Raw genomic sequence first — 27924 nt, forward strand, 5'->3', positions numbered from 1 at the left:
TTGTTGTGGTTAGTATTGTTGTGGTTAGTATTGTTGTGGTTGTATTGTTGTGGTTGGTATTGTTGTGGTTGGTATTGTTGTGGTTGGTATTGTTGTGGTTAGTATTGTTGTGGTTAGTATTGTTGTGGTTGGTATTGTTGTGGTTGGTATTGTTGTGGTTGGTATTGTTGTGGTTAGTATTGTTGTGGTTGGTATTGTTGTGGTTGGTATTGTTGTGGTTGGTATTGTTGTGGTTAGTATTGTTGTGGTTGTATTGTTGTGGTTGGTATTGTTGTGGTTAGTATTGTTGTGGTTAGTATTGTTGTGGTTGGTATTGTTGTGGTTGGTATTGTTGTGGTTGGTATTGTTGTGGTTAGTATTGTTGTGGTTGGTATTGTTGTGGTTAGTATTGTTGTGGTTGGTATTGTTGTGGTTGGTATTGTTGTGGTTGGTATTGTTGTGGTTGGTATTGTTGTAGTTGGAATTGTTGTAGTTGGTATTGTTGTGGTTGGTATTGTTGTGGTTAGTATTGTTGTGGTTGGTATTGTTGTGGTTGGTATTGTTGTGGTTGGTATTGTTGTGGTTAGTATTGTTGTGGTTAGTATTGTTGTGGTTGGTTATTGTTGTAGTTAGTATCAAGTTAAGGTTTTGGCTTGTAGGCGCTGATGTAGGCCTATGTTGACAGAAATAGTCATTGATTATCGGTAACGAGTGTACAATGCTAAACAACAAATTTATCTTTTTGTCAGGGGGTCACTAATATATGACGTCACGCTTTTTTGATGATTTTTTTACCTCCCCCCTTCTCTCCGTCACACATTGTCACAAAAAGCCAGATCCCCTTAAAAAGATGTCACACCTCAGCCTACAATTTTGCTTAAAATATCAATATTTTTTTCCAAAATCTTGACTGGACTCGAAACGGCTTACTAAAACGCGAAATAACAGTAACATTCGTTTACTAACATTGCTTTTTTTAAATGCAAAAGTGTGACGTCACACCATCTGAGGCTTCCCCCCCCCCCCACCCACAGCCCCACACTGTTATTACACACCGTTCAATGAAGGGAGGGTGGGTTTTTATAAGTTTTTGCACAAGGAAGACTTTTCTGATCTTAAAATTTTTTTTATCAAAGTACGTTTCAAATGTTGGAACAACATACCTGTATGAACAATTTGAGATAATTTGAGAGCAAACTTGGACCTCGAGTGTTGTTGTCCCCCAACAGTGTTTCTTTCAGACTTTTTTCTTCGGAGAAGGGGGACACTTGAAATGTGTATATATTTCTATATAAATTATATTTCGTTTGGGGGGGGGGGGAGAGAGAGAGAGCACCACCACCTCAAAGAGATGCCTTGAAGAAACTCTGGCCCCCTAACTGATATTTGATAGTTAATGCGGCCCTCGGGCTGAAAAGTTTGGAGACCCCTGCCTTAGACAATACGTTGGAGGTTCAAATTAAATATTTTGATAGCTTTAGGGTTTATTATAGGCCTATCTCATCCTGTCGACACGCTGTTTAAAAATGGAGCGTTGCAAATGGGTGCTTTATTTTTTAATTAGATAAATGTGATTATATAGCATTACATAATATGTTAACTACTGATTCTATTTGTAAATTTTTAAACAGCTTCAAGCAAACCTTTCAGTGGGATAGAGATTGGCAGTTTACTTGGCAACATTATTTTGGTGATTGCTTTTATTGTAGTAATATCAATACTTATAATAAGAGGCCATGTTAAATCCAAACGTAAGTACATTTAAGTTAACAGACCATATGTTTCATACCTTGGCTCTATAGATTTAAGCCTTAAATATTAATGTGAAACGGAAATTAAACGTATTAGTTTAGTGTTAAGCTGAAGATTACTGAGATTGTACTTACATTTTGATTTGCTAAAATAATTTTGTAAAATGTTTACGCGTGGTAAACTACAAGAGAAGATTTGTTAGTAAAGTTTGTTTAAAATAGACTATATTTTGATTCACTAAATCAGAGATGGATGTAGACCTAAATGTACGATGTACGGCACCAGGACATGAGGAGTGAAATATAGGCCAAAACCTAAATAATATAATTAGGTCTACTGTTTGTAATCTATAAACGATGCCACACTTTTATACATGATTTTTACTTTTCCCACCCCTCCTAAAAAAACAACCCCCATCCGAACTGCGATTTTGTTTATTTAAAAAGCTATATTTTTTAAAACTATTTACTGGTCTGGGTCAACATTTGATACATTTTTATCACAATTTACAATTACTTTTTTAAAATGCAAAATAATTGCTAAAATTTCATTAATAGATTTACTTTTTAAAATAAAAAGGGTGTTGTCATACTTTCTGAACCTCCTACCGCATCCTTGTCATATTGTTGTAAAATTACCTCCTAAAAATGCTAAAAGGATGACCGTCACACTTTCTAAACATAACCTCCCCTCCCCCTTATTAAACATCGTTACAAGTCTTACCCCCGCCCCACTACCCCCTCGAACGCCCCCGCCCCCCCCAAGAAGTGTGACGTCATTTATTGCCCTATTAAATTACCATTTTTTACCTCTTTTTTTTATTAGTGATAGGGCCTACACATTCGAAATTGTTTATTTGGGTTTTTTTATTCTATCTTTTGCTACAAATTATATATTTTCCATGCGGACATTTATTTTCAGGTAAAAAGACTCTCACAATCTCACCATCATCGACACACTCCGGGCGCCAAAAGACCTACGTACGTAATCCAGCAGAGAAACCACGAGATAGAGCCACGCCTATGGAGGGCAGATCTTTTCCGGACACACTAGAGAAACGCCCCACAAGCTCGTGCAGCCTACCCGGAAAACATTACGTGTTGGAGAATCGCGATTTCCAGACTCAGCTTACCGTAACAAACCCTATGACCTGTACCGTTGATATAGAACTAAGTCCAAGTGTTAGCTCGCATCAAGATGGAGAACAATGTTCGATTCCGGTAGATAGCCACACCGGGACCACACGTGAAATCTTGTCTACTGACATTGAGTGACATGTTAAAAATTGATGAATAGAAAGTTTAGATAGGCATGATCGAGTACCGCCACAAGGCGGGTGGGGGAGGTTGCGGCCTGCACCGGGTGACACCATTTAAAGGGGATGACAGTCATGACACAACATTAAAAATATCGTAAAATTACTGTTGAGACAATGTTTTATCTAGTTAAAATGATAAAGAAGTAGATGGGAAGATGTGCCACCAAATGCAAAATTGTTTGAGAGGAGGGGTGACACCCTTAGTTAACGTACCGAGTGACACCCGACCTAGTGACGCCATTGGAATTATCATTAAAGTATTAAATATTTAGCTGCTTATGGTTTTAGCTATATATATATAAAACAAAAAAAGTATATATTTTCTATATAAATTCCATTTCGGGGGGGGGGGCGGTAGACTTTCTTGGGGGGGGGGGGGGGCGTGTGATGACGCAAGATTACGTCAGACATGTTTAGCAGATATAGGTTAGCAGAAACAGACTATAGGCCTAGTTGGTTGGGTAGAGAGGCCAATGGGCGCACAGGGCTGACCGGTCACGTGGGACGATCAGCTGACCACTGAGGCGTGGGGCAGAAGAGAGATAGGCCAGCAGTTGATGATTAGCTAGCGAGGAGAGAAGGTGTTAGGAAGCGGTTAGAGACGGTCGTAATATGTAGAGCTAGAGAACGGTAGTTAGTGTTAGGATTGATCATGGGAGTGCGTAGTTAGTAGTATAGTGAACAGTGCGTAGTAGTAGGTAGCATGTGGTATGAACAGTCAGTAGTAGAAGTAAATAGTTCAGTGTAGATCAGTTAGGTAGAAACTTGAACATATATATCATTTTAATAAAGAACAATTATAGTTGAACTTGAACTGTGTGTTGTTGGATTCATTCGTTCCGCCTTCTTAAAAATCCCCACCCTCACAACGGGTGCAACTAGTAGAAATTCAAACAAAGATTTTTTTTCGTACCCTCACAGGGCGGTAGACTTTCTTGGGGGTAGACTTTCATGGGGGGGCGGTAGACTTTCTTGCGGGGGGCGGTAGACTTTCTTGGGGGGGGGGGGGCGCTAGACTTTCTTAGGGTGGGTGGCGGTAGACTTTCTTAGTGGGTGGGGGTGGCGATGCCTGGAAGAAACACTGCCTACCATCACATCACCGCGTCTGCTTTTTCCGTCCGCCACATCTTTACACATCATCACAAAACATTCTCTAAAATGACATCACATTTCAGTCTACTTTTCTAGACACTTTTCTCCAACACAGTAGCGTAGCGAGGGGGGGGGGGGGGGGGGGCGGGGGGAACATATGTCCCCGGGCGCCGACCTTAGGGGGCGCCAAAATGGGCTGGAAAAATGAATTGAAAGGTTGAGAGGGGTGCAAATCGAAAGTCTGAGGGGGGGGGGGGGGGGTGCAAATCGAAATCTTGAGGGGAGGGGGTTGCAAATCGAAAGTTTGAGGGGGGTGCAAATCGAAAAGTTTGTCCCCGGGCGCCAGGAAGGTTCGCTACGCCTCTGCTCCAACAGCCTATAAGGATTCATCACCCCTCTCCTCTCATCAAGTTTTCAAAACAAAACAAAAACACTACCCGCTTTTTTTGCGTAAGTGTTACGTCATTTATGGATATTGCCTTAGTACAGTACATATTTTACTTGACAAAACTGACACGAAAATAAATTGCACTAGAATTCGATTTCAAACAATTATTTACGTGTATACGTAAACATAATCATAATCAACGAGTTTTGAAATGCTAAATACTTTTTATGACAAACTTTTTCTTAAATCACAATAGGTCTCCTGTTGTGTTCAAATACTTTAATTAACGCAATTTTAACACATTTCTCTAGAGGAGATATTTCTTTCAGATAGCTGCACCTCAGCTGACAATGCATGAATATCTGATTTTAAATCGAATTCGAAATTGTAACCATTGTAAAATAATAAAAAGGAAATAACTCATATAACACCCAGATAGACACAACAATTTTTTTTAAAATTGCGTAGTTGTTATGTCCATTTTTTTTAAAAATAATTTAGTACTATTAAAAAGATTGCGTTTAAGCATATTGAAATAAATATAGTAGTTTTTCTGGTAAGCGCTCTTGAAGTCAGAAAATGGACATTACATCAGAAAAGTAAATTTTAATACAATCAATTTCGAGAATGTAGGCGATTATGTACCATTTACTTAAAATATTAATGGTTTCTTGTCATTTAATTCTATAATAAATGGTTTCTTCATTATTAATATATTCAAGCCTCCATTTGATTTTTGTCGTTGGTTTTTTTTTCTGCGGGGACGGGAGATGGGACTGTAACTGAAAAATTACTTTTACTTTGTTATCTATCCTTTTATTTTCTTAATAATTAATATGTATTTCATTGTTACTGGACTGAATATTTTGGTTCAATGTCTGAAAAATCATTATTTTTAATTTGTTACTGTCAGTCCTTCTTAAACTTAAATACAAGTTTTGCTACACCTTTCATCTAGTTGTTGGCATGTGTGATTAATAATGTTTTTTATTTCATGTTTAAAAAGTTGTTAAAATGAAATTATTTTGTGTTGTATTTCACTGGTGAATATTTTACAAAGCTTACAACCAAAAGACAGACTGCCTGGGATAGGTACTCCATCAAATAAAAATGTGTATTTTCCATTTGAGTTTATGTACATTTTCTACTTCACTTCTGAAACTTAAATAACATAATGAATATAAATTTCAATTACATTCAAAAAAGAGAACATTTTAATTTTTTATTTTTTATCTTTATTTAAGAACTAGTATAATTGAAAACAATGAATAAAACAAATTTGACTAATATTTTTCTTACTTAAAACTAAGCTGTAATAAACATAGGAAATGTGGTTAACTGGTAGAGATTAAGTGCTTTAAAAAAAGTGGTTCTGAGTGGATCTCTAGGTATCACTGAGTCCATGCAGGTTAAATGTGTATCTGGCATAAGTCTAGGAAATTTGAAGGCACCTGTGAATCTGCTTAACGGGCCTATATAGGGCCCTAAATATTGTAATAACAGCATAGTTTAATGATAAATTCAGTTAAAGACAGTATTGAAGGATTAAAAAATGGTCACATTGATTATGAGATTTGAGTATCTAAAACTAAAAAAAAATATTTGCACACTTTCTTGTGTTCTTTTTACATTTTTATAAAATTTTAAAACATGAATACATTTAAATATACAAATGCATATCAAAATGAACACTTTCATGGAATAGTTTCATCTGATAGACATAGGTAGATCTAGCCTGAAATATTTTTTTTTGGAAGACTAGATTATAATTTATAAATATATGTTGATGGGAGAACTAAGCTTCAATGTCTATCTACAAAATACACCCATAGATAAACAAATATACATTTATGCAAAAGATTTATTAATTTTTGCAAGGCAAAACATTCCTGGGTCAAAATTAGTACATTAAACCACTCACATAGAGAAATATCACAGAAGTCAAAAGGCTATCTAATATTTTTAAGGAACAACCTCTAAACACACCAATACACTTGAACACATTTCCATTTTAACACACAAACTTAAACACTCCATGATGTTTAAACACAAGATAAACTACAATACACCAATTAGGAGTTCACACATTTTTTGAAGTTAATAAACCACAATCTGACAACATATTCAGCTTTTAAATTATTCACAGCTTCTTTGTTAGTCAGAAAAATAAATAAGTAAACAGTAATTAAACAAAATTCAAAATTGAACCACAAAAACTGACAAAACAAATAATTTGTTTGTAAAGAAAACAAAATATCAACATAAACAGAGACAAGATATTTTAATGAATCTAAACTGAAATCTTGAATGATATGGTTGTAAAGTAGAGTGAGGACATTAGACTATGGTTTTGATACATCTACAGGTCAAAATAAAGGTTTGGATTAAAGCTGAATTCACTGTGCTCTAATCTGAATCCAACTTGAGTTGAGATATTCACTTCATCATGTGTCAGGGAAACCAAATCTCCTTTAGTTCTTCCCATCAGATTTACTAGCATCCCATGTTATAAGGAATCTTTGTAAAATATTAATCTTGGGACAACTAGAACCACAGAGTTTATTTATAAATACTAAGTCATACACACTGAAAATAATAATTAAACAACTGGCTGCAAATTGAAATGGTTAAAAGAAAATAAGAGTAATTACATGCAGTTATAATGTATTAATTTTAAGTTAACTAAATGAAATAACATAAGTTTGGGCCTAATAAAATGAAAATGAGTTTAGTTAATGGCTTAGGTTTAAAAGAAACAAATGAAATTTACATTTACTACTTACAAAAAAAAATAAAAGTAAAAAAAAAAAATTAAAGATACACATCACAACTATCTTAGTAAATTAATACTTCTTGTACCTAATAGATTAGCAATTGTAAATTAAGAATTCCTTAATATAGTCAAGTTATACAGGTCTATACAATTAACAAAAATTATAAGGATAGTAATAAAAGTATATAGGTATGTAGAGGGGGGGGGGAGAATAAAGAGGTAATTTTTTTTAAACCACTGTTGAACTAGGAAGAATATTTTGATTCCTGCTGTCAGTTGTTTTACCCTTGAAGTTTTTAATTAAAATGAGAATTCACATTCATACAACTGCATTTTTTTCAACTCATTGTCTCTTCTTAAATCATTTCTTTCATCCTTGCAGTCTACAACCATCATATCTTTAGGTTTACAATGTTGGTGTATAGATTGATCATCATCATATGGACCTACCTGGCATACAGAATTATCTTTAACACCTATCTGGCATTTGGAATTTTCTCCAACACTTATCTGGCATGTGAAATTTTCTCCAATTCCTATTGGACAAGTGGAATTTTCTTCAACACTTATCTGGCATGTGAAATTTTCTCCAATTCCTATTGGACAAGTGGAATTTTCTTCAACACTTATCTGGCATGCAGAATTTTCTTCAATTCCTATTGGACAAGTGGAATTTTCTCCAATACCTTTCTGGCATGCAGAATTTTCTCCAATTCCTATTGGACAAGTGGAATTTTCTCCAATACCTATCTGGCATGCAGAATTTTCTCCACTTTGTATCTGGCGTGTGGAACTTTCTTCAACTGCAATTGGATAAGTAGACTTTTCTCTTCCAACATATTTTTGGTGCATGATTACTGGTATAAAATCATCTTCTTCAGCATCCATTGGTGATAAAGGCTGAATATAATCACATGATGGAAATAACCTTGTCTTGTCAAAGGGGTTGTAACTATAACTTGATGTTAAGTAGGGGTAATCTGCGGGGAGTGGTCTCCAGGCACAACCATAGTCTAACAACAAATCACTAGTTTTCAATGTCTCACTTGAGCTGCGTACCTGATAAAATTGTTCAAAATCAGGAGCCATCTCTGGGTCTAGTTTTTCAACTGTTTTATAGATGTATCTTGAGACATTATTGCTAGCCAAAGTTTGCTGTGTTAGATTGTTATAACCAAGTCGAGTTGTGTTTGCCATATGGGGAAGAGGATTTGGTGGGTCGTCAACTGGGCTGATAAAATCAGCAAGAACATAGTTAGCTTGAAAGTTTATAGGTTTTGCATGGTAAACTTTATCGGATAGTGGAATATTGGGTAAGTATACACTGCTTTTTTGATGATGTGATGGGCCTTGACAGCATAGCTCATCATCTTCACTGCGTGTTTCATCATCTGAGGAGTCCATAGAAAAAGAGACTCTCACAACGGAGACGTCAACTTCTGATTTTTTCTGGTCATCCTTATTTTGAAAAATATTTTTGCTTCCTATTAACACTGATGGTTTATTGCTATTGAATTGCTTTGATTCATGTTGAAGTTTATTAGATTCTGGTACTTTAGGCAGTGGTCTTGTCTGAATTGCTCCATGATATAGGTTTAAATTTAGGCGCCTGCTTTGAATTTCTTTTGGCCGATAAATGAAATCTTTTTTACTTTCTGTAACGTCTGTATTGTGGTTACTGACATAGATTTGCTTGGGTTGTGTTTCATCCTCTTTATTATCTATCTCATAGTCATTGGGTTTTACTGCAACAGAGGACTTGCTTAAACGTTTGCTAAGGAAAGGGATTTTCACTTTTTTCTTTTTATTCTTAGTTTGGTCGTTCTGCTCAGAACTTGTTCCTGGTACTTGTTTTACCATTGTTTCATGTTCCACTGCTGATGTTCCGGAACTCTGTTCACCTACAAGAACTTTAAGATCAGTGTGATCTGGGTTGAGCTTTTCAGATAACACTCTGAAAATTCACAAAAAGAAAAGGATTAATGACTTATTATTTATTAATTACAAGCAAATGTTTCATTTAATATATTGATTCTACAAGAGAAGAGTTATTATTTTAGTATTAGCATTAGCAATGTAATTTTATTAATTCATATTAATGCTCTATTAGTTTTTCTTGCAAAACTAAGCCAATAGTACAAAAATAATCATAGTTACGTTTTGTTAGGAAAATTTTACACGATTTTTAAATTGGTTTTTTACCTGATAATTTCTTTAAAATTGGGTCTCTCTTTAGGTTGATCATGCAAACATCTTTGTATCAGGCTAAATATTGGTTTATGATCACATCTTAGCTGTTTCACATCATTTATGTTAATTTCATTTGACTGAAAAATTTTATTAATTTTGGCAATCAATGTAGCTGAAACATAATGATTTTTTAGGTCGAGAATAAAAATTAATTGAGAAACTTAAATGTATCATTAGTAATATAAAACGAAGTAAAGAAATCAACTTAAATAAAGCTATGGTGTAAATATTTCTAAAAATTAATCTTGCCACATACGTTTCATTTTATTTTAAGTATTGGTTTGTTTTGTTTGTTCGTTTTTTTTGCTAGACATTTCAGTATTTTTATGATTTTTCTGCTTAGCTAATAAGTTTTTCACAAACATTTGGACTACAACTTGACAGGCATTGCTATCAGCTCCCTGAGTATTAAAAATTAATCCTAAATTGATCCTTATCCACACTAGCAGGCATAGTTATGCTATACATTCTACAAAAGTTATCTGTATGGATGGTTCAGTGATCTATACTATAAGTTTTAGATTTACAATCTGAGTTAGTTACTACTAGTTAAAGTAAGTTTTAAGGTAGTTTAAATAATTCATGCATTTTTATAAGCCAACATAAATAGCAGGACTATTCTCAGATGTAGGCTTCTTTAACAAGTACATTACAATAAATACATAATTAATCGAATTGCATTGTAAGCTTAACTAAGTATTAAAAGTGTAGTACAATTAATATACAATATTAAAAACCAACCAGTATTTCACTCATGGAGACATAGGTCCTCTCACTTCTAAGAGATCCAGATTCTTTGAGACAACATGAAAGCTCCAGAATCTCCCACATTAAGCAGCCAAAAGAGAACACATCAGATTGAGGGGTAACTGTTGCCATATTGTCTCTCATCACCTCAGGTGCAGTACTGTAATACACAGAAAACTAGGAGTTGTTGCATTCTTTGACTATTAAAAAAATTTAATTATTACACTGTACAAAAAAATTATTATAATTGTTGTAACTCTCTAATGAGGCATGGGAAAACAATTGCCTTGAAGATTTGACCAACATCCTAAGGAGAATTATGAAATTAATCGTTTATTGTTAGGTAAAGTAGCTATATTGCTTACACTTGAAGCTTATTTAGTAGTTTTCTTCCCCAGTTAAGAAACCTAATTAAATTAGGCCTAGTAAAAATAATTTGGAAAGATTTCAAGTATTTATTTTGGTACCAGAAGCTTCATCATCATCTTAGAGTAATATTAAAATGACCAACCCTAGATATTTCTAACCATAATTCACATTTATAATCATAATTAAAAATAAAAGAACTAACATCCTTTATGTATACAGGGTTGTTATTTTAATGTCCTAGCATAAAGATATTGTGATGCCAATACAATGCTCAGCCACATTCACTATCCCCATTCTTATGTAGGCCAAAGTAACACAAGTAACTTAAAGTATTAAACTCTATATACAACAGTGAAATAAACTCAAGACTTTAAATTTATATACTTTCACATTGTTAATTAATTAAATTAATTATCTTTACCGTCTTAAGACCAACTCATCAAAATGCACTTTGTTCAGCTTAGAACTACTTTCATCTATAGTGTTCAGTTTTGATAAAGAGATAGGATGGAGCTGTAATGGAAGCAAATTATTTTTACTACTTTGTAGGGTATCATAATGGTTAATATTTATAAAATTGTTAGGATTTATGTAAAAGAAACTGAACAAATTTAATGTTCAAAGGACTTTTAAATCTTTTTATAAATTAGGTCTTTTGGTTTTGGTTTGACCCACTACTATTATAATTAGTTTAATCAAAAGGCTAACTAGAAAATTTTAAACCACATAAAATATCAATATATTGTGTGTTTCAACCAAAAATGTTTACAAATTATAAAAATAATATTATAATATGAACAATTTCTAAAAACTATACCGTGAGCTTCCCTTTCTGCTTTCTTACAAACAAATATGATGCGCACATATCGCCCAATACAAAAGACAATTCATGAAATTTCTGCAGCATCTCTGCAACATTTAACATAAGACGGATGCAATTCTCTTCACTTGAATCAAAGTCAGGAGAGAGCAAAAGTTGCATTAGGCTTTCATGACAGGATGGTGGCAAAAAGATTTCCTGTTACAAAGAATAATTGTAAACATTACAGCTTGTAGAATTAGTAGAGTTATCTGTGTGACAATTTATTTTGGTATCAAATACTAGCTTGCAATTTTAAGCTTTTGGTTGTGTGAGTTTATTTAAACTGTTTTAATTCTTTAGGTGAATGATAACAATAATGTAAAATTTTCATGCTTAAAATTTAAAAATTCAAATGTATCATAAGTATTTGATTTTTCTCAGTGCATTTTTTTAATACAATTAGTGCTTTATTTTAATTAGTTTTAGCTAAAATACATTCTCAACTAATTGTTTTAAATAAGTTTTAAAAACAATTTTCTCTATTTATTTTCTTTAACATTCAATTTTATTTGGGGGTTTTTTTTTAAATCCTGGGCATTCTTAAATAGTTAAATGACCATTAAAGCACAATCTTAAATTTCTCATAATAATATGTTTTAATTGTTTTAATTATTCTTGGTTATTTGAATTTTTCAAAAATTAATATATAGGCTTAATTAATAGGCTTTTAGTAGTAAAAAATGTAGAATCTATGTATAATGGGTACATAAATCATTAATCTGTAAATGCCTACTTACAATGCACTGCTTTTTATCTTGTGTGACTGTAGCATATATCCTGGGCAGTATAAAGTCCAATATACCTAGGTTGAGTTTTGTCATAATTTCTTCAGGGAAAAGCCTATCAGTAACCTCAGTAACAACTGCAACCTCTCCCTAACAATCCAAAAAAATATTGATAAAGTAATAAAGATATGATCTTTAACAAATATTTAAATGACTATAAGCATAAATAAAATTTGAGGACAGCATGGCCAAGAATTAGAGTGCTAGACTGCTAACCCGTAAGCCTCGAGTTCAAGTCTCAGTTCAAGTCAGTAGAACATCTCTAAGTCTACTCAGCTCTGATGGGTATCTAACTAATGTTAAGGAAAGGCGTCTGGGCATAGAGCTGACCACACTGTCCTTTCATATGCCGAGGTTACAGAAACAGGTGAACACTACTTCACCTGCCCCAGGGGCCATCAGGTTTAAAAAGGGAACTTTTTTTAAAATGGTATTCTAATATTAATAGCCTAAATCATTAGGTGTCATCCATTTATGATATCCACAAAAATGTTGGATTATACACCTCCCCCCATCTTCCTTATATAAACATCTCTATAAAACTATCATTGTTATGCATGCTCTATTATTTCTTATAGTCTAATAAGCTATTCACTAAATTTAGCCTCAATAATGAATAGCATTTTAGACATTTTAATTAGTTGAAGGGCAATTATGTTCAGATCATAAATAAACTTTTCTAAAGTGAAAAAAAAATTATGTTTAAACTTTTTTAACTACTCTTTCGGCAAATAAAAACATAGTTTTTCCAAACAGGAATATAGTTTGGTATAATATTTAAGAAGGATTCTTCTTCTTCTTCTTCTTCGTTCTTAATTTTTAGTGTTGGGAGGAATCGAGCCTTATCTGCCAGAGGGTATGAACTCGAAACTTTTTTTTCGTATTTATCAACCATGAGCTTTGCCGACTCGACCATGCTTCCATCACAATTAAGGATTACATGTCAACTGGTTATGCGCCATTGAGGCCATTGACTCCGATTTTAGCCTGCTTTTCTTTTTGGATTTGCTTCCATAGCCTTTGTCCAACCTAGAACAAACTACAAGGCCCCAGTTGATTAATTTTGGAGTTGTCTCTCCTACAAGAGTGGCTGTCCCCAGCTAATGAGCCTCATCTGCCCCAGGGTTCGAACTTGAGACTTTTAGGTTTAGCAACCATGAGCTTTACCGACTCGACCACGCCGACCCCCTAAGAAGGATTAAATCAATGGTTTTGATTCTATAAGCATACTAAGTTATATAATTTAATGACACAACTATTAAAAAAAAATTGACTACTGTGTATACAAGCCTAGTTATATTGTTATACCTATTGTAATCTATCTATAATGTATAATCTGATTAGTAATTACCACTTTGTTGAGACTCAACGTTTCAGATAATTTTCGCTGTAAAATTTTTGGTTGAATTATATCTATATAATCTGAAGAAAAAAACATTGACATAGGTCATAGTTTGAAAAAAATAGTGTTAAAATATATAGCAGATTTTATTTCTTGATAAGAATATGTTTATTTTAAATTTCTATACTTACCTTCAAGGTAAATTACTCCCTGTAAAAAAATAAAATTGAACATTTTATTAAACTCCTTCTTTGAAAAAAGTCACTGTTTTAAATACTAGATCAATTTATTTTTTTAGATTTAAGACCTGGGAAGCTAAACATTTCAACAACAGTAAGGAACTTGCATTTATGTTACCTTTATATAGGTCTACTAATTTAAATATTAATAGCATAAATTATAGAGACTTATGTATTTATATTCTTTAAAAAATAAAGTGCATCAGGGGAGTGGATAATATAAGTCAGTGCTTCAATCACCTTAAATTTTCTTACCAATTTAAAGTCTCTAGAAGGAGCACGGTTCCCACTGTGATAGTTTGGGTATGTTGCTTGATGACTGGCTTTTATATCTATTGTAAAATTTAATGTTACAAACTTATGAAAAATTTGCATGGGAATGAATTTTTTAATAACAAAACAATCTTTAAGAATATATTTGAATATAAGGAAGAATAGTTGTGAAATTTTTTTTTAGCAAATATTTGTAAGCTGGGATAGATTAGAAGGCTACATACTTTTCCATTCAAAAAATGCATGTACATCCTGCATAGTTGGCCTCATATGTGGGTCATGTGAAATGCACTTTTCAATAACTTCATAGTGACATGGGTTAATACATGATTCCCTGTATAATTTTATTTTTTTGTTACATATCTGTTGAGTAAAGTTTAATGTAACATATCAGTTAAGTGAAAATGAATGTAACATATCTTTTAAGTAAGCCTGAATAATCAAAATAAGTTAAATTATTAAAGAAGATTCAACGGGATATTTGTATCTTATTTAGATGGGATTTTAGTAAATTATATTACAAGATACTTTTTAGTATAATGCTGTTATCAATAAGGATTATGACATAGTTTAAGTACAGTAAGTAAAAAGATAGTAATGGGAATTAATCAGAAAAAACTGTTAAGCAATGTTTGTTTGTTTTTTAATTTAGAGAATGAACCGCAACTACATCAAAAATGATCAAAGCAAAACTTTACTGGTAAGGATAAGAACCTTTTTTTTTTAGTTAAACTAATTTAAAAAGCATTTCACATAATTTTAATTAATGTGAAAATGTAAGCTGCTTTTAAATTCAAATAAATTTAAGATTGTCAACAAATAAATACTAACTTTTGAAATATTGTTCAATATGTGAATAAGGCAACTGATGATTACCAACGTATCAAAAGAAAATATCAGTTTTGCTAATTCATACAAGTTTCAAATTTTGTGAAGGAATATGTTACCTTCTTAACGCATGTTTCATCATCAAGTTGAACATGAGAGTATGGCAAGACACCATGGGTTAGGATCTCGTACATTAGGTGACCAAACATCCAGCTGTCCGACATCTCCGAGACTTTCAATCTTCTTAAAGTTTCTGGGGCACACCATCGTGAAGGTAGTAATCTGCTGTCTTCTGTCAAAATTTTTAAAATATTTGTTTACAAATTGCTTATTCTGTTCATTCAAAATCTATGTCATTGATGGGAGATAAATGTGTTTCCACATTACATTCTACTGATATTTAACCATTGGATAAATATTACATTGAAGAAGATATAATAATCCGGAGAAAATAGAGATGTGTTAAAAGTACACCAAGAAAATGGCATAACAAGACTGAGAACTGCATAGAGTCCTGGATAAATAAAAAACAGACTAAAAATCCTAGAGAAGAACTAGAAGGTGACATGAAAAGGATAATTTAATATTAGTAAAAAAAATGGAAATACTAAGAATCAAGATGCCTTGTTAGCTCAAGGGTGTGTTATCTTTCCCATTTGAATGGCATGATGACATTAGAGATACAATGCTAGAAAACAAGGAACTTCATAATTCAACTAATAATTTTCAATATTCATAAAATGAATAAAGCTTTGACTAATTAAATAAGTGAAGTAATTACCCATAATGAAGTATGTTTGTTCAAAAACAAAGTTCAGTAGAAGTTACCTGAACTTAGTGTATCATTATCATTGGTAACAGCAAATAAAAATCCAGAGAGTTTGACAGTGTCACCAGTACTAGAGATAAGGAAACTGGCAGCTGTAATGTTAGCATGTATGACATCCATGTTGTGACAGTAAAACAATGCAGATGCAGCTTGCCTCAAAAACTCTACAAGCTGTACATAGGTACAGTATTGCTGATTTATATTTTTATTTATGAGATAGTCCTGTCAGTAAGATAAAATTGTATTATTAAACTTGTTGTGTTAATTTTTTTTTTTAAAAACAATTCTGTCCCCAAATATTATTTAAACACTTCCTTTAATAATGCACAGTTATAAGATATCAAGTTCTATACTGGAATTCAGACAAAATTTGTGAGTAAATATAGATACATGTATTATATTTTATTAATTACAAAGTAAACAAACTTTCTTGAGATTTCATTTTAAATTTGTATTTCATATATATTTCATATATTTAAAGTTTCCTTCTAATTGATGTTGTACAATAATACTGTGCAAAGAAAAAAACTAAAAAAAATTATTTAAAATTGACTAATATATTCAAGTTCCCAATAAGCAGTCTAGTTAATAATAATTATAACAGATTAATCAGAGTATCCTATACAGTATTGTTTGTGTTTTTTTTTTTTATTCACAAATTTCTGAAGTTCTTTGCTATTTAAATTGCTCACCTGCAAACTACTTCTTGTTTCTAAAATATAAAACTGAGGTATACTTTCAATATGAAAAGAAAGCAGTTTGACAATATTGCAATGGTCTAAATGTTGTAGCAATTCTATCTGATTGAAGTGGGTTCTATGGCTGCTTCTAGTTTTATCATTAAAATTTATAATGTGGCCAGATTTATGAGATTCTTTTGATGGCCGATGAATGCAAATCACAGCAGGCAAGTTGCAGAAGTTTCCAGTAAGTGAAAGCCATTCTTCATTCAAATTGTCATCTTTCTGGATAAAGAATTTTTTAAATAATTAAGACATGTTTATAATTAACGTTGATAAGAACAAAATAAGATTTTTTTTATCGAGTAGGTCTGGCCAAGTAAGTAAGATTTTTATAAATTATTAACTTTTTTTATATGTCTGATCTCTTGTAGGCATCTGACTTACTTAGGGAAAGTAAAATAAAAACTGAGAAAAGTGCTGATCACACTATCACTTCATGTACCAATGTTACAGAAACAGGTGAATTTTACTTCATCTGCCCCATGAACCTCAGATTCTAAAGAGTAGCTTTATTTATTAAAATCTTATATGTAAAAGGTGAATTTAAAATATTGTGGCTCAAATTTGCAGGTTGTAAACATATTTCTAGATTTATGAACATCTAAAATTTTAGCAGATGCTTTCTATCTTTTTGATAGTTTTCTTCTTGGCTTGGAATTAACAAAAAAAATAGATCCATAACATTTTGTAATTTCTTTTTGGTTTTTATATTTTTTGTAAAAAAAAAAGCTATCAAACATTTCTAGTTAAAAAGTATGCTTCTACCCATAATTTCAATTTACCTAGAAATATTACTCATTAAATATGTGTTGGCCTATGTTTATTTATCTATGAAAATGTTTTTTACCAGTGCAGTTTTTGCCTCCTGGTCAACCTCCAAAAGAGGGGCAAGTTTATGCTCCACTTCCCTTAACAAATAAACATTTAACCAAGAGTCGTAGCATTTGTTTTTATCAAAGAAATCAATAGTACATTGCCGAATCACTGGAGTGGTTTCAAACATCAAAGAGTTTAAAATGGATATCTAGAGATAAAAACAATTGTAGGATTATTATTTTATAAGAATTATATTCTAATTATTTTTTATCAGTTAGATTTATATTTTTTAAGCCCATTGTTCTTAGTGTTAATTTAAAGAGGGAACTGTTTGTAGCCTTAGTGGTAATAATAACACTAATAATTTATGAGTTTATGAGAATAAAAATAAGTTGATGTAATAATCAAATACTTAAAAAATGTTTTAAAAATGTGAACCTACCTCTGAAGGTAAATTTTGCTTTGAAAGATTATCTATAACAGCCATCACTTTGTGGCATGGGTTATGAATGTTGATGTGTGGAATCTCTCCTTGTGAAAAAAAAACAGAATACAGTATTGTAATAAAAAAAATTTGAAAATTTTGAAAAATGAAATTACATCTAAACTAAAATATAAAAACAAAAGATATAGTATTACACCTACCAATTAAAACTAGTGTCATTTATTAATTACTTTTTATATTTTATCACAAATTATACAAATGTATTATATGCTCTCTGTATAACAAACTATAAAATAGGTATTTTACAAATTATATTGTGATTTGGAAATACCCTAATTTGTAATAATCAGCACATATTTTTACTCACTCAAGCCATAAAAGAGAAAATGTGTGAGCCCCCTGAGCAGCATTGAACTAACAGCTGGGGCAAAAGTCTTTTTTAGCAGCCATTTTTTTGGTCTAAAGCACTCCAGCAACAAATCCAGTACAGCAACATCAATCTTTAGGAACAGCTGTTTAAATTTTTTTTTTAATTAAATGTTTAAATTACGCTTCTAAAATTAATTTCTCAACAAATCACATGACCTTGACAAAAACCCAAACACAATTTTAAGTCTATGCCTAAGCCTTAAGTCTAATTAATAAAGATATCCTATATAAACAAACCTGTTTTTATGATAAACCCTAACGACTGTGATTTAAGTGGATTTTGTTTTAAAGACACGTAATTTTAAAGGAAAACAATTATTATAGGCCTAATAATTTGTAAAGTGAAAAATTAATTTCAAATCCAGCAGGGTAACTATAATTTTATAATAAGAGGCACTGAAAAGGTTATTTATTGTATAAATATCAGATTAAATAATTTAAATATTGAAGCATATTAAAAATTGCCATTTTTTTGTATTCATAATATTTTTAAATACTCTCTCAAAAGTATCATATTAATTAATTAACCTATAGTATTTTTAAAACCTACCTTCTTCAAACAATCTAGAATGGCAGCAAACTGAAAAGCTAAACTCTTTCCTAAGATATAGTTAGCTCTGTTGCTCAAGTCCTGAGTGCCATTTTCACTAAAATAGTTATGTACTTCATGATGAATGCTTTCTAAAGGGGATTCCAAAACTTTTTGCAGTGTAGTAATATACTTTTCTGTATTTTTTAGACTCTTGCAAGTCTTCAGTGTTGACCTTATTAAAAGAAATGAATGCAGAAAAGCTGTAAGAACACGATACAATTGTGGTAAATTGATATCAGTAGATAATAAAGTATCTCAAATGTAAATATCAAATGCAAATTATTTTTAATATCAAAATAACTCCATGGAAGTAAAGGCCATTGTGAATTTGTTTAAATGCACTTGAGTAAGGTGAATATATTTTTTTTAACCTGATGACATTGTAAAATGCATTTGCTATATTTTTTAATCAGACTCAATCATTCAATATAAATTAAAATTATTAAATGAACAAAAGACATTTTTGTTTTCTGGGTAGTTGTGAAATTTAATAGGTCCCATATATCAAATTGTACTTTGTTAAGTCATGAATCCTCTGTTAGTAGTGGAATAACAAAGATTTTAATCAGGGCTAATTAATCACTTTGATTTTTAAAAAAAGAAGAGTCAAAATACAAAATATTTAAAATTGGGTTTTTAAATACTAATTGTAAGATACTTTTTAATAGTAGGAATTGATATCTACACTAATTAGGTATCTGCTATTGGCATTGTAATAAGAAATAAATATTGACTCTGTATATCAACAGTTTTTAAAAATACGAGCTATGGCACTTATCCCTATTTGCAAAGGAAAAAGTAAAAATTAATGTCCAACTATACCTCATGTCACTCAAAAATTCTTCACTTTCATTGACATCATCTGTTTCATTAAAGTTCATCATTATTTCAATTTGAAGCATTATTATTATATTGCATGATCTTGTAATAGCTGATTCTGTGTGAATATCTGCCCTTTTTGTTAAACTGGCCATTGCAAATAGAAAAAATAAAAACAATTTAACATATAACCTGTACAAGTACCAATTTATACATATAAACAGAATATGGGTTTAGCTGATTTACTATAAATAAACTTTGAATAAATTTTATTTATTTTCTTTGTTGAAAAAAATAATTATTAAATTTTAAATTCTCAGCAGTTTTAATAAATCTTTCACTTCTTATTAGTATTTTTTAAAATGATATTTTTTATTTATAATAATTTAAAATAAAACATGGGAAAAGATGTAAGAAACAGGTAGCGTGAAACAGAAATTTTAAATGGTAAAAATAAGTTTTCTAGCAATTCTTTTCAGATATAATAATTGATTATATTTTATGTGCAAAAGCATTTGGTAAATCTATAGGATCAAGATGAAACGTTAGCAGTGTGTGTGCTTTACTTAGAGTATAGTATATATAGATTAGAATTGACCTTTTGATTAATGTTAAACTAAGTGGAGTTAGTGCTAAGCATAAAAGCAAAACATTATCAGCTGATAAACTAGATATTTTAAAATTTTAGAACTTTTTTTTTCATTGTCTTTTAAATATAATTTATTAAATGACATCTAAATTGTAAACAAGCTAAGCATTTGGTTTTTGCAAAAGCATATTTGATTTTACAATTTGCCTTGAAAATACCTTAAGTCATGAATTGATTTTGCAAGCATTGTTTGCATATATTGCTAGAAAACAAAGAAATTTTTAAAATTCTAATTTGAGTGATATATAAGATATATAAAAATTATTTATATAGAAAACTAACCTTACTAGACAAATAGATTATGGTAAATTCTTAGTTAATACTTTTTAAAATTAATAATGGAAATGTTGATAATATTTTTAAATTCCTATAAAGTCATTTCAATTACATAGAATGTCAATATTTCTCTCTCTTTCTCTCTCTCTCTCATAGGCAAAGGTCAAAATTAACTACTTTGATTACTTTTCATCACAATTTTCAAACTATTCTATAAAATTACATCACATTTTTCTTACCAGTCCCCTGCCCAAGCCTCTCCCCTTCTCCAGAATGTAAAATAATTTATGGACATCCCTTTAAAAGTTAAACCTAGCTAGATTTAATCCCAAGTTCTTTAAAAACAATATTTTCTAAAAAGAAATATGCTTATATTCTTTTAACACATACTTTAAAAATTAGGATAAAAAGGTTTTTCTTCATTAAGGATATTAGTAGTCAATGAAAACAATGGGCATGTGAAATTGTGTACACCAAATAATAAACAAATGAAACCATTTTGTAAGCTTAAAACTTGCCACATTACAACTGAACAATACTTTACTTTGAAAACTGATCAAAAGTTTCAAATGCATTTACCAAGGTATCCAGATCCACATGGCTATTCTTTATCTGTCCCTTTAGAATGAGCAGCTCTATGTGATCAAAGGAGCGCCTTTGAAGAAGTGGATAGTCACAGCACACAGCTATGTGAACTAAGCCAAGTATAGAGTTACTGTGGTAAAGCTCTGGTAAAACCTGCAGCAGAAATGTAAAGCATATTATAATCCCTTGTGTACTTACACTTGCTGAGTATCACCAATACCTGTTGTATTATAGTAACTGCATGATGTTTGTGGGTGTTTTCATTTCTATGGAACTGCAGGTAGGCTTATTTATTTAAATTGTAGTATGGTTTTGAAATACTATAGTAAGACTGCAATAGAAAAGCAAATGTTTGTTTGATTTGTTTCTTTGTTGTTGTTTTTTTTTTGTATTTCTAGTTTATGTCTACCATTTTGCATTTGTTTTTATATGAGTAGCTCATTTTAAAAATGTTTTGTATTAGGCCTTTTAGCCTGATTGAGAATATTAACTTCAGGCCTAGAGAATGCAGCCAGCTTAGGACCTTGTAGGCCTATTCTTAAATAGCACACATTTGTTCAATTTTAATACTTTAATGGCTATTTAAACCTAGATTTTTTTTTTTTACTTGTTGACATTTTTTTAAAAATATAGTCAAATATTAACTAACTTGAGATAATGCAATACATGATATATCTACCTTGTGTATTAAAAAATTTATATTTGCTGGAAATTTTTCTGGACATTTGCGAAGCTCTTTTATCTTATCTTTCAGCTCAGCAAAACTTCTTATAGAGGAATCTGTAAAAACAAAATATTTAAAAAACATTTATAGAGGCATGTGTAAAATTAAAACATCTATTCTAAAAAATATTTTATAGAGCTATCTTCCAAAACAAAAATTGTATCTAGAAAAATCTTTGGATTCTTTTAAAATAAGAAGACAAATCTAAAAACCTATTTTCTATTATATCTTCAAAGAATTTGAAGCAAAAAGATAAAATAAAAGCAGCATTATCTCCTTTGCAAATCTTATTCAATTACTAGTATTATTTACAATAAGTTAAGCAACTGATCCCTATGTCAAGCAAAGTTTCCAAATTCTCTAATTAATGACTTGATTTTTAAATTCTGCATGTTTTTTATCATTGTTTTTTTTTTTTTGTGTTCTTTAACATTGTTTTAAACTAACTTTGTTACAAATTGCTATTATAAGAAAAATATGCCATCATTAAAAGAAATAAGTTCATTTCTTAAAACTAATGCTAGAGATTTAGTTCTTGAGTAGCTATAAAACGGAAACAACCAGAAAATTGTGGCTACTTACAACTGATAATAAACTGAGCATGTTCTGCTTTATTTATTACTCTGGCATACACATTGCTTTCTTTGTTCTTTCCCTGAACCTCAGGATATGGCATCAGCCGGTGGTCACTTTCATTACTTTTCTTATCCTCGCAACATCTCAAAGATTCAAGCTTTTCTAAAATAACTTTTTCTTCAACTGGCGCGTTATCATACAGGTTCACATGCCGCACATCTGCCTGAGACACTTCTCTAGAAACTGGTTTATGTCTTTGAGGTAGAATAGGTTTTTTCTTTTTTACTTCCTCTTGTCTGCCAACATCTGGGATGCTGGATAATACAGTTTCCACAAAGATTTGCAGGTTCTTTTCATTTATAACTGACTTGACATTAAAATGTTGAAAGAAACAGTCCGCTGTTTCTTCACCATTCATTGGTGTGGCGTATAGAGATGAAGAGTTCTTTAATTTGACACACATTATTTTGTCAGCATGCTCTTTGCTATACACATCCAGTCCATTCAATTTTAACTGTTCAAATGTTTAATTATTATTAATTTTAATATTAAGAAAATAGCAACTAAATCTTGAAAAAATATATATCTATATAACAATATCTATATATCAATAAATATATTTATATATACATATATATGTATATATATATATATATATATATATATATATATATATATATATATATATATATATATATATATATATATATATATATATATATAAATTAATCATCATTGTCAGATGGTAGAGCTTATGACTACCACCCCAAAGGTCTCGAGTTTGAATCATGGATCTGAGATCACCAGTCCATCCAGCTCATAGGGAAACCAAGGTGGCTGAGCATAGTCCTGGCCACACTAACCTCATGTATGCTGAGGTCATTGACACAGATGAGGTCTACTTTACCTGTCCTATGTGTCTTAGGCACAAATGCAAAAAAAAAATGATTGTGTCCTTAAAAAGGTTTTTTAAATAACAATGATTTTACACACTCTTAAATTATTCATTTTGCCATTAAAGAATAAATACCCTGTATTATATATATAGGCCTATATAAAAAAATTAAAATTTCCAATAGCTCTCTGTATACATTTTTAAAATATGCATTTTTAACAATAATTTACTACAATTCACTGTCAACATACAAGTAATATAAATATGGATATATATATATATATATATATATATATATATATATATATATATATATATATATATATATATATATATATATATATGTATATATATATATATATATATATATATATATATATATATATATATATATATATATATATATGTATATGTATATATATCCCTATATTGCACGCTTTTTTATTTGAACATGGAAAAATTTTTCTATGCTGTGTTTATGTTATGGGTAGATCATAGATCACTTCTATATGGATGATTTGTAAAAAAAATTATGGGATATTGCTTTTGTAGGTATGTTGCCATGCGGCAACATGGTGCGTATAAGGGTAAAAATGTCAGTAGTTGCCAAATGGCAACAAACTAACAAATTTTAGTATAAACAAAGACAAACAAGCTCTAGGGCAAAACAAACTAGAGATTTATTAAACATATCAATAATATATGTATTTCAACACATATTGGTAATTTTCACATACTACTAAAACACATAAAAATGTATTTATTTATATATGAAACTCATAAGAAAGAGATAAACTTCCAAAACTTGTGTTGGATGCTTGGTATTGAAATCAATGATCACATTATTTCATTGCATTATAATCCTAACCCTTATTTTGGACCTAACACAATAATTACCATTATTTATCTGTTTAGGTAAATTTGGAAAGTATTATGAGTAACTTAGTATAACATATCTTTATTTTTTATCACATGAGAATACTGTAGCTAAAATAAGTTGCTATAGCATATTTCCTAATGGGATTGACACAGGTGTGTATTTCTTGAACTTGCTTGTTGTAGTAAGTTTCTTGTAGCTAAGAGATTTATAAAAAAAAATTATACAAGCACATAAATTATCCAGTGATAGTTGTTCTTTTAGCCGCACTGCATGGTACAATACACTTTTTACCCCCTTACATTATTGTGATTACTAAAATATCTACCAGATAATAACCATGTATTCTAGCTGCTGTAATATTTACAAATATTTACAACACTAACATATATTATGATGGCTAACAAAAATGTTCCTAGCACTATTTAAATTTTTTTTTTACAAAACTGAATTTCAAAATTTAATTATTTACACAATTCCCATACAACTATCACTTTACAACAAGAGAGCCAATTATATTATTATATTAGTGTCTTTTATATCCTCATAATTGTCCACAACTTGTAGATTTTATTTCTTGGTCCTACAATGGTGTGGTGTCAGACACTTTATTTCTGGGGTGGCATAATCTGTTTCTTCTGAGAGAACTCTTGCCGTGTTTCATATTTCTTCACCTGAATAACAAATAAAAATATCAGATTACCCACTATTTAACTGTAGGCTACTGGAATAAAACTTACTGTGTCAATAGTACACAAATATTTGTTTCCCTATAAGAAAAGGTTAACATTTCTAACAATAATTAGTCAAACAAATATGCTCGTGTCGTCAATAACATTTCTGCGCTAAATAAACCCTAAGGTATAATTAATTATATTGGTAATTCAGGCTAGATATCCTGACATGCAGTGTGCCCAATCACTTAATACATTATCAATAGATAGTGTCATTGATTACTATCTTGTAAACATTGTTTTATGATTACAGAGCTCCTAAATCTATTTGTAACTAACCGTCATGATTTTGAAATGGGAAATGTATCTGAAGTGTTTCCTGGTCATCTGTTTGGTGATGCTTCTAACTTTCTTTTCATGTTATTCTAATAAAATTCTCTAGAATTCATTTGTATCAGTAACTAGCAGCTTCTGAAAAAATAATTAAAAAATTAAAAACTAAATCATATAAGCTAGGATTATATTATAAATTTTATTAGCCGATAGTCAAAATATTGTAAAGTTTATATAAGTAATACTACTTCTATTCTAAATTAGTAATGTTCTTGACTAAACAATATATTGCATTTGCCAATAACAGTTTATATATATATTTTTATAGTGATATATGTGCTAAAATAGTTAGATCTTTTTAGTAGTTATACTAATCCTAGTAAATAGGCCTATTATTAGTAGGCGGATAAGTTTAGTAAATAAATTTTCTTTCTGTGACATCCTCTCAACAAAAGAACTTAGGAAGTAATTGGTAATAGGAGCATTATTATCTTCTTTGAATATAACTAAATACATTGAAAAAATTTTGAAAAACAAAAAATAGATTTATTGTTGCCATTTGGCTACAGAGCCTGAAAGTAACCTCTGTTGCAATATGATGCCATATGGCAACAAACCATTTTCGATCTAAATAAGTATGTAAATCATATTACATGATACATATGATAGAATATACACAATTTAGAATAGTTTTGAATTATCATTATATTTTTTTTATAGTGAAGTAAGAAGTATTTTATAAAAAAAAAAATTATAAAAAAATACCAACCTTCATGGTGATCAGCTGGCCCACATTCTCACGAAAATGAAATCGGAAATGGAACAAAAATGTTTCTGCTAAAAAGAGTTCGCATTTATTTTGTAAGGGAGATTATAATAAAGGGATGAAACACTATAGTTAATGTGTATGTGTAAAATTAAACATTTGTGGTTGTTCAAAATGGTACGTTGCCATATGGCTACAGTATGCAATATAGGGATATATATATATATATATATATATATATATATATATATATATATATATTACTTTAAAAGAAATACAGAAACGTGTATGCTTAAAATGCATATTTTTAGCAAACACTATTGAAGTATTTACCTTAATCCAAAATTGTTCACACTTGTGCAGTATAGTAAATGAACATGTCTCAAATTGTTCTACAAATATCTCCTTGAAACATCCAGCTAATTCAATAATAAAAATAAAAGTAAATAAAAAAGTAAACAATATCAGAAAATAAACCAAGCCATAGGATATACAAATCTGATCCAAGTTTGTTTGTTTTTTATTAAAAGGACTAATCTTTCTCCATAGATGTGGTTTTATCAAAAAATAAAACAAACAAAAAAAAACTTACTTTAATTCATAAAATAGTAATTAACCAAATGTATGATAAGAAAATATTTTTAGGTTAATCATTTAGTAGTATTGTTTTTAAATGTCAAACACTGTTAAATTTGTATTTTACCATATGTATTTTATAGGCTAATACATAGATCTACTTATATTCATTATATGTAATTCATTATATAGGACTTTAATATGCAGGCCAAAATTAAATGAAAAAAATCATGCAAACATGATCACTAATTTATGTTATTTAAGAACTTGTAATTTATCTATTAAATAAAAATGGTAATCTATCGTTTTGGGTACGTAAAATCGCCCGCGATTTGTAATGTGAAAAACAGGTGACTCCTTAAATTTTAATAAATATTTCACATTTTGAGGAGGATTAATGTTTTAAAAATTTCAAAAATGTTTCCTTGATTCATTTATGTACCTGTTTTTAAACAATTGAATTAAAACTTTTCCGTAATAAATGAAGACTAGCGATGTTTCCAACAGATGCAACCATGCTCATTTACTATAGCAGCCATCTTGTTTAAGTTTTATTTTTATAAGCTTTTAGCGCCAGATTCAGGGGGAAGCCACTCTATTTTACAAATGGCTGCTGTTTATATAGCAAATCTTGCTCTCAGACACTACTGTTTAAAGTTAATTTCTGGCCTATATCGATATATATAGCCATTGATTTAGGTTTATTATTCATTTATCTATAATATTTGACACAAAAGTATGACAATATACTTCTATTAAAGCCTTGACAATGAGGTAACGTTTTCGTACATAAATAGCCGCGGGCGATTTTACGTACCCAAAACGATAGATTACCCATAATTATATTCATTATATGCAATAATTATTATATAAGATTTTAATATGCAGGCCAAAATTACAGTTTAATAGACAAATTAAATGAAAAAATCATGCAAATATAATAACTAATTTTTGTTATTTAAGAACTTGTAACGTAACAATAAAATTAAAATTTTAAACAATTAACAGCTTTTGGTGACTTACATAATTTATTTTCAACCACTGTCACGTGTTTTTTTCTCAACTTCTCAACAAGAGAGTGCAAATTTTCAGCACAGCTATCCTCTTCACAGTCAGGGACATGGAAGTTGACAGACATTTTGGTTGTGTGGGTTCAAATCAACAAGTTGTTCCATTAAAGGTTTCAGCTTTCATTTCCTACAAACGATGGCAAAAATAAAAAATATGACGAAATTGAGGAAATTTATATATGGGGTCATCCATAAATGACGTCACGCTTTTTTCGACGATTTTTATCTCCTCCCCTCCGTCACACACCGTCAC

At 30.5% G+C, this 27924-nt stretch overlaps 1 protein-coding gene and 1 long non-coding RNA gene across 3 annotated transcripts; both read right to left on the reverse strand.

Moving 5' to 3' along the window:
• Positions 1-5778: 5778 nt before the first annotated feature.
• On the reverse strand, positions 5779-27751 carry LOC131956005 (uncharacterized). 2 transcript variants are annotated; one of them, XM_059320340.1, is made up of 24 exons: positions 27625-27751; positions 26359-26444; positions 22487-22994; positions 21860-21960; positions 21175-21333; positions 20478-20521; positions 19674-19817; positions 18810-19023; positions 18198-18342; positions 17828-17916; positions 17417-17593; positions 16519-16791; positions 15826-16048; positions 15117-15286; positions 14394-14532; positions 14152-14228; positions 13849-13867; positions 13667-13737; positions 12268-12405; positions 11486-11686; positions 11090-11181; positions 10294-10459; positions 9505-9629; positions 5779-9256 (listed from the first exon to the last, which is right to left on the reverse strand). In XM_059320340.1, exons 1-24 carry the CDS (start codon positions 27737-27739, stop codon positions 7603-7605), a joined length of 5130 nt encoding a protein of 1709 aa, XP_059176323.1. In that variant the 5' UTR covers positions 27740-27751; the 3' UTR covers positions 5779-7602. The 2 variants fall into 2 exon arrangements, with proteins under 2 accessions (XP_059176323.1, XP_059176322.1); XM_059320339.1 differs by having other exon boundaries at positions 15117-15289.
• On the reverse strand, positions 24034-26206 carry LOC131956007 (uncharacterized). Its single transcript, XR_009388922.1, has 3 exons — positions 26029-26206; positions 25266-25397; positions 24034-24926 (listed from the first exon to the last, which is right to left on the reverse strand). It is a non-coding gene; the product is annotated as an uncharacterized LOC131956007 (long non-coding RNA).
• Positions 27752-27924: the final 173 nt, after the last annotated feature.

The sequence above is a fragment of the Physella acuta genome, unplaced genomic scaffold (genome assembly GCF_028476545.2).
Source record: "Physella acuta isolate Inbredline_101_S28 unplaced genomic scaffold, ASM2847654v3 ptg001122l, whole genome shotgun sequence".
Classification (NCBI taxonomy): Eukaryota; Metazoa; Mollusca; class Gastropoda; family Physidae; genus Physella; species Physella acuta.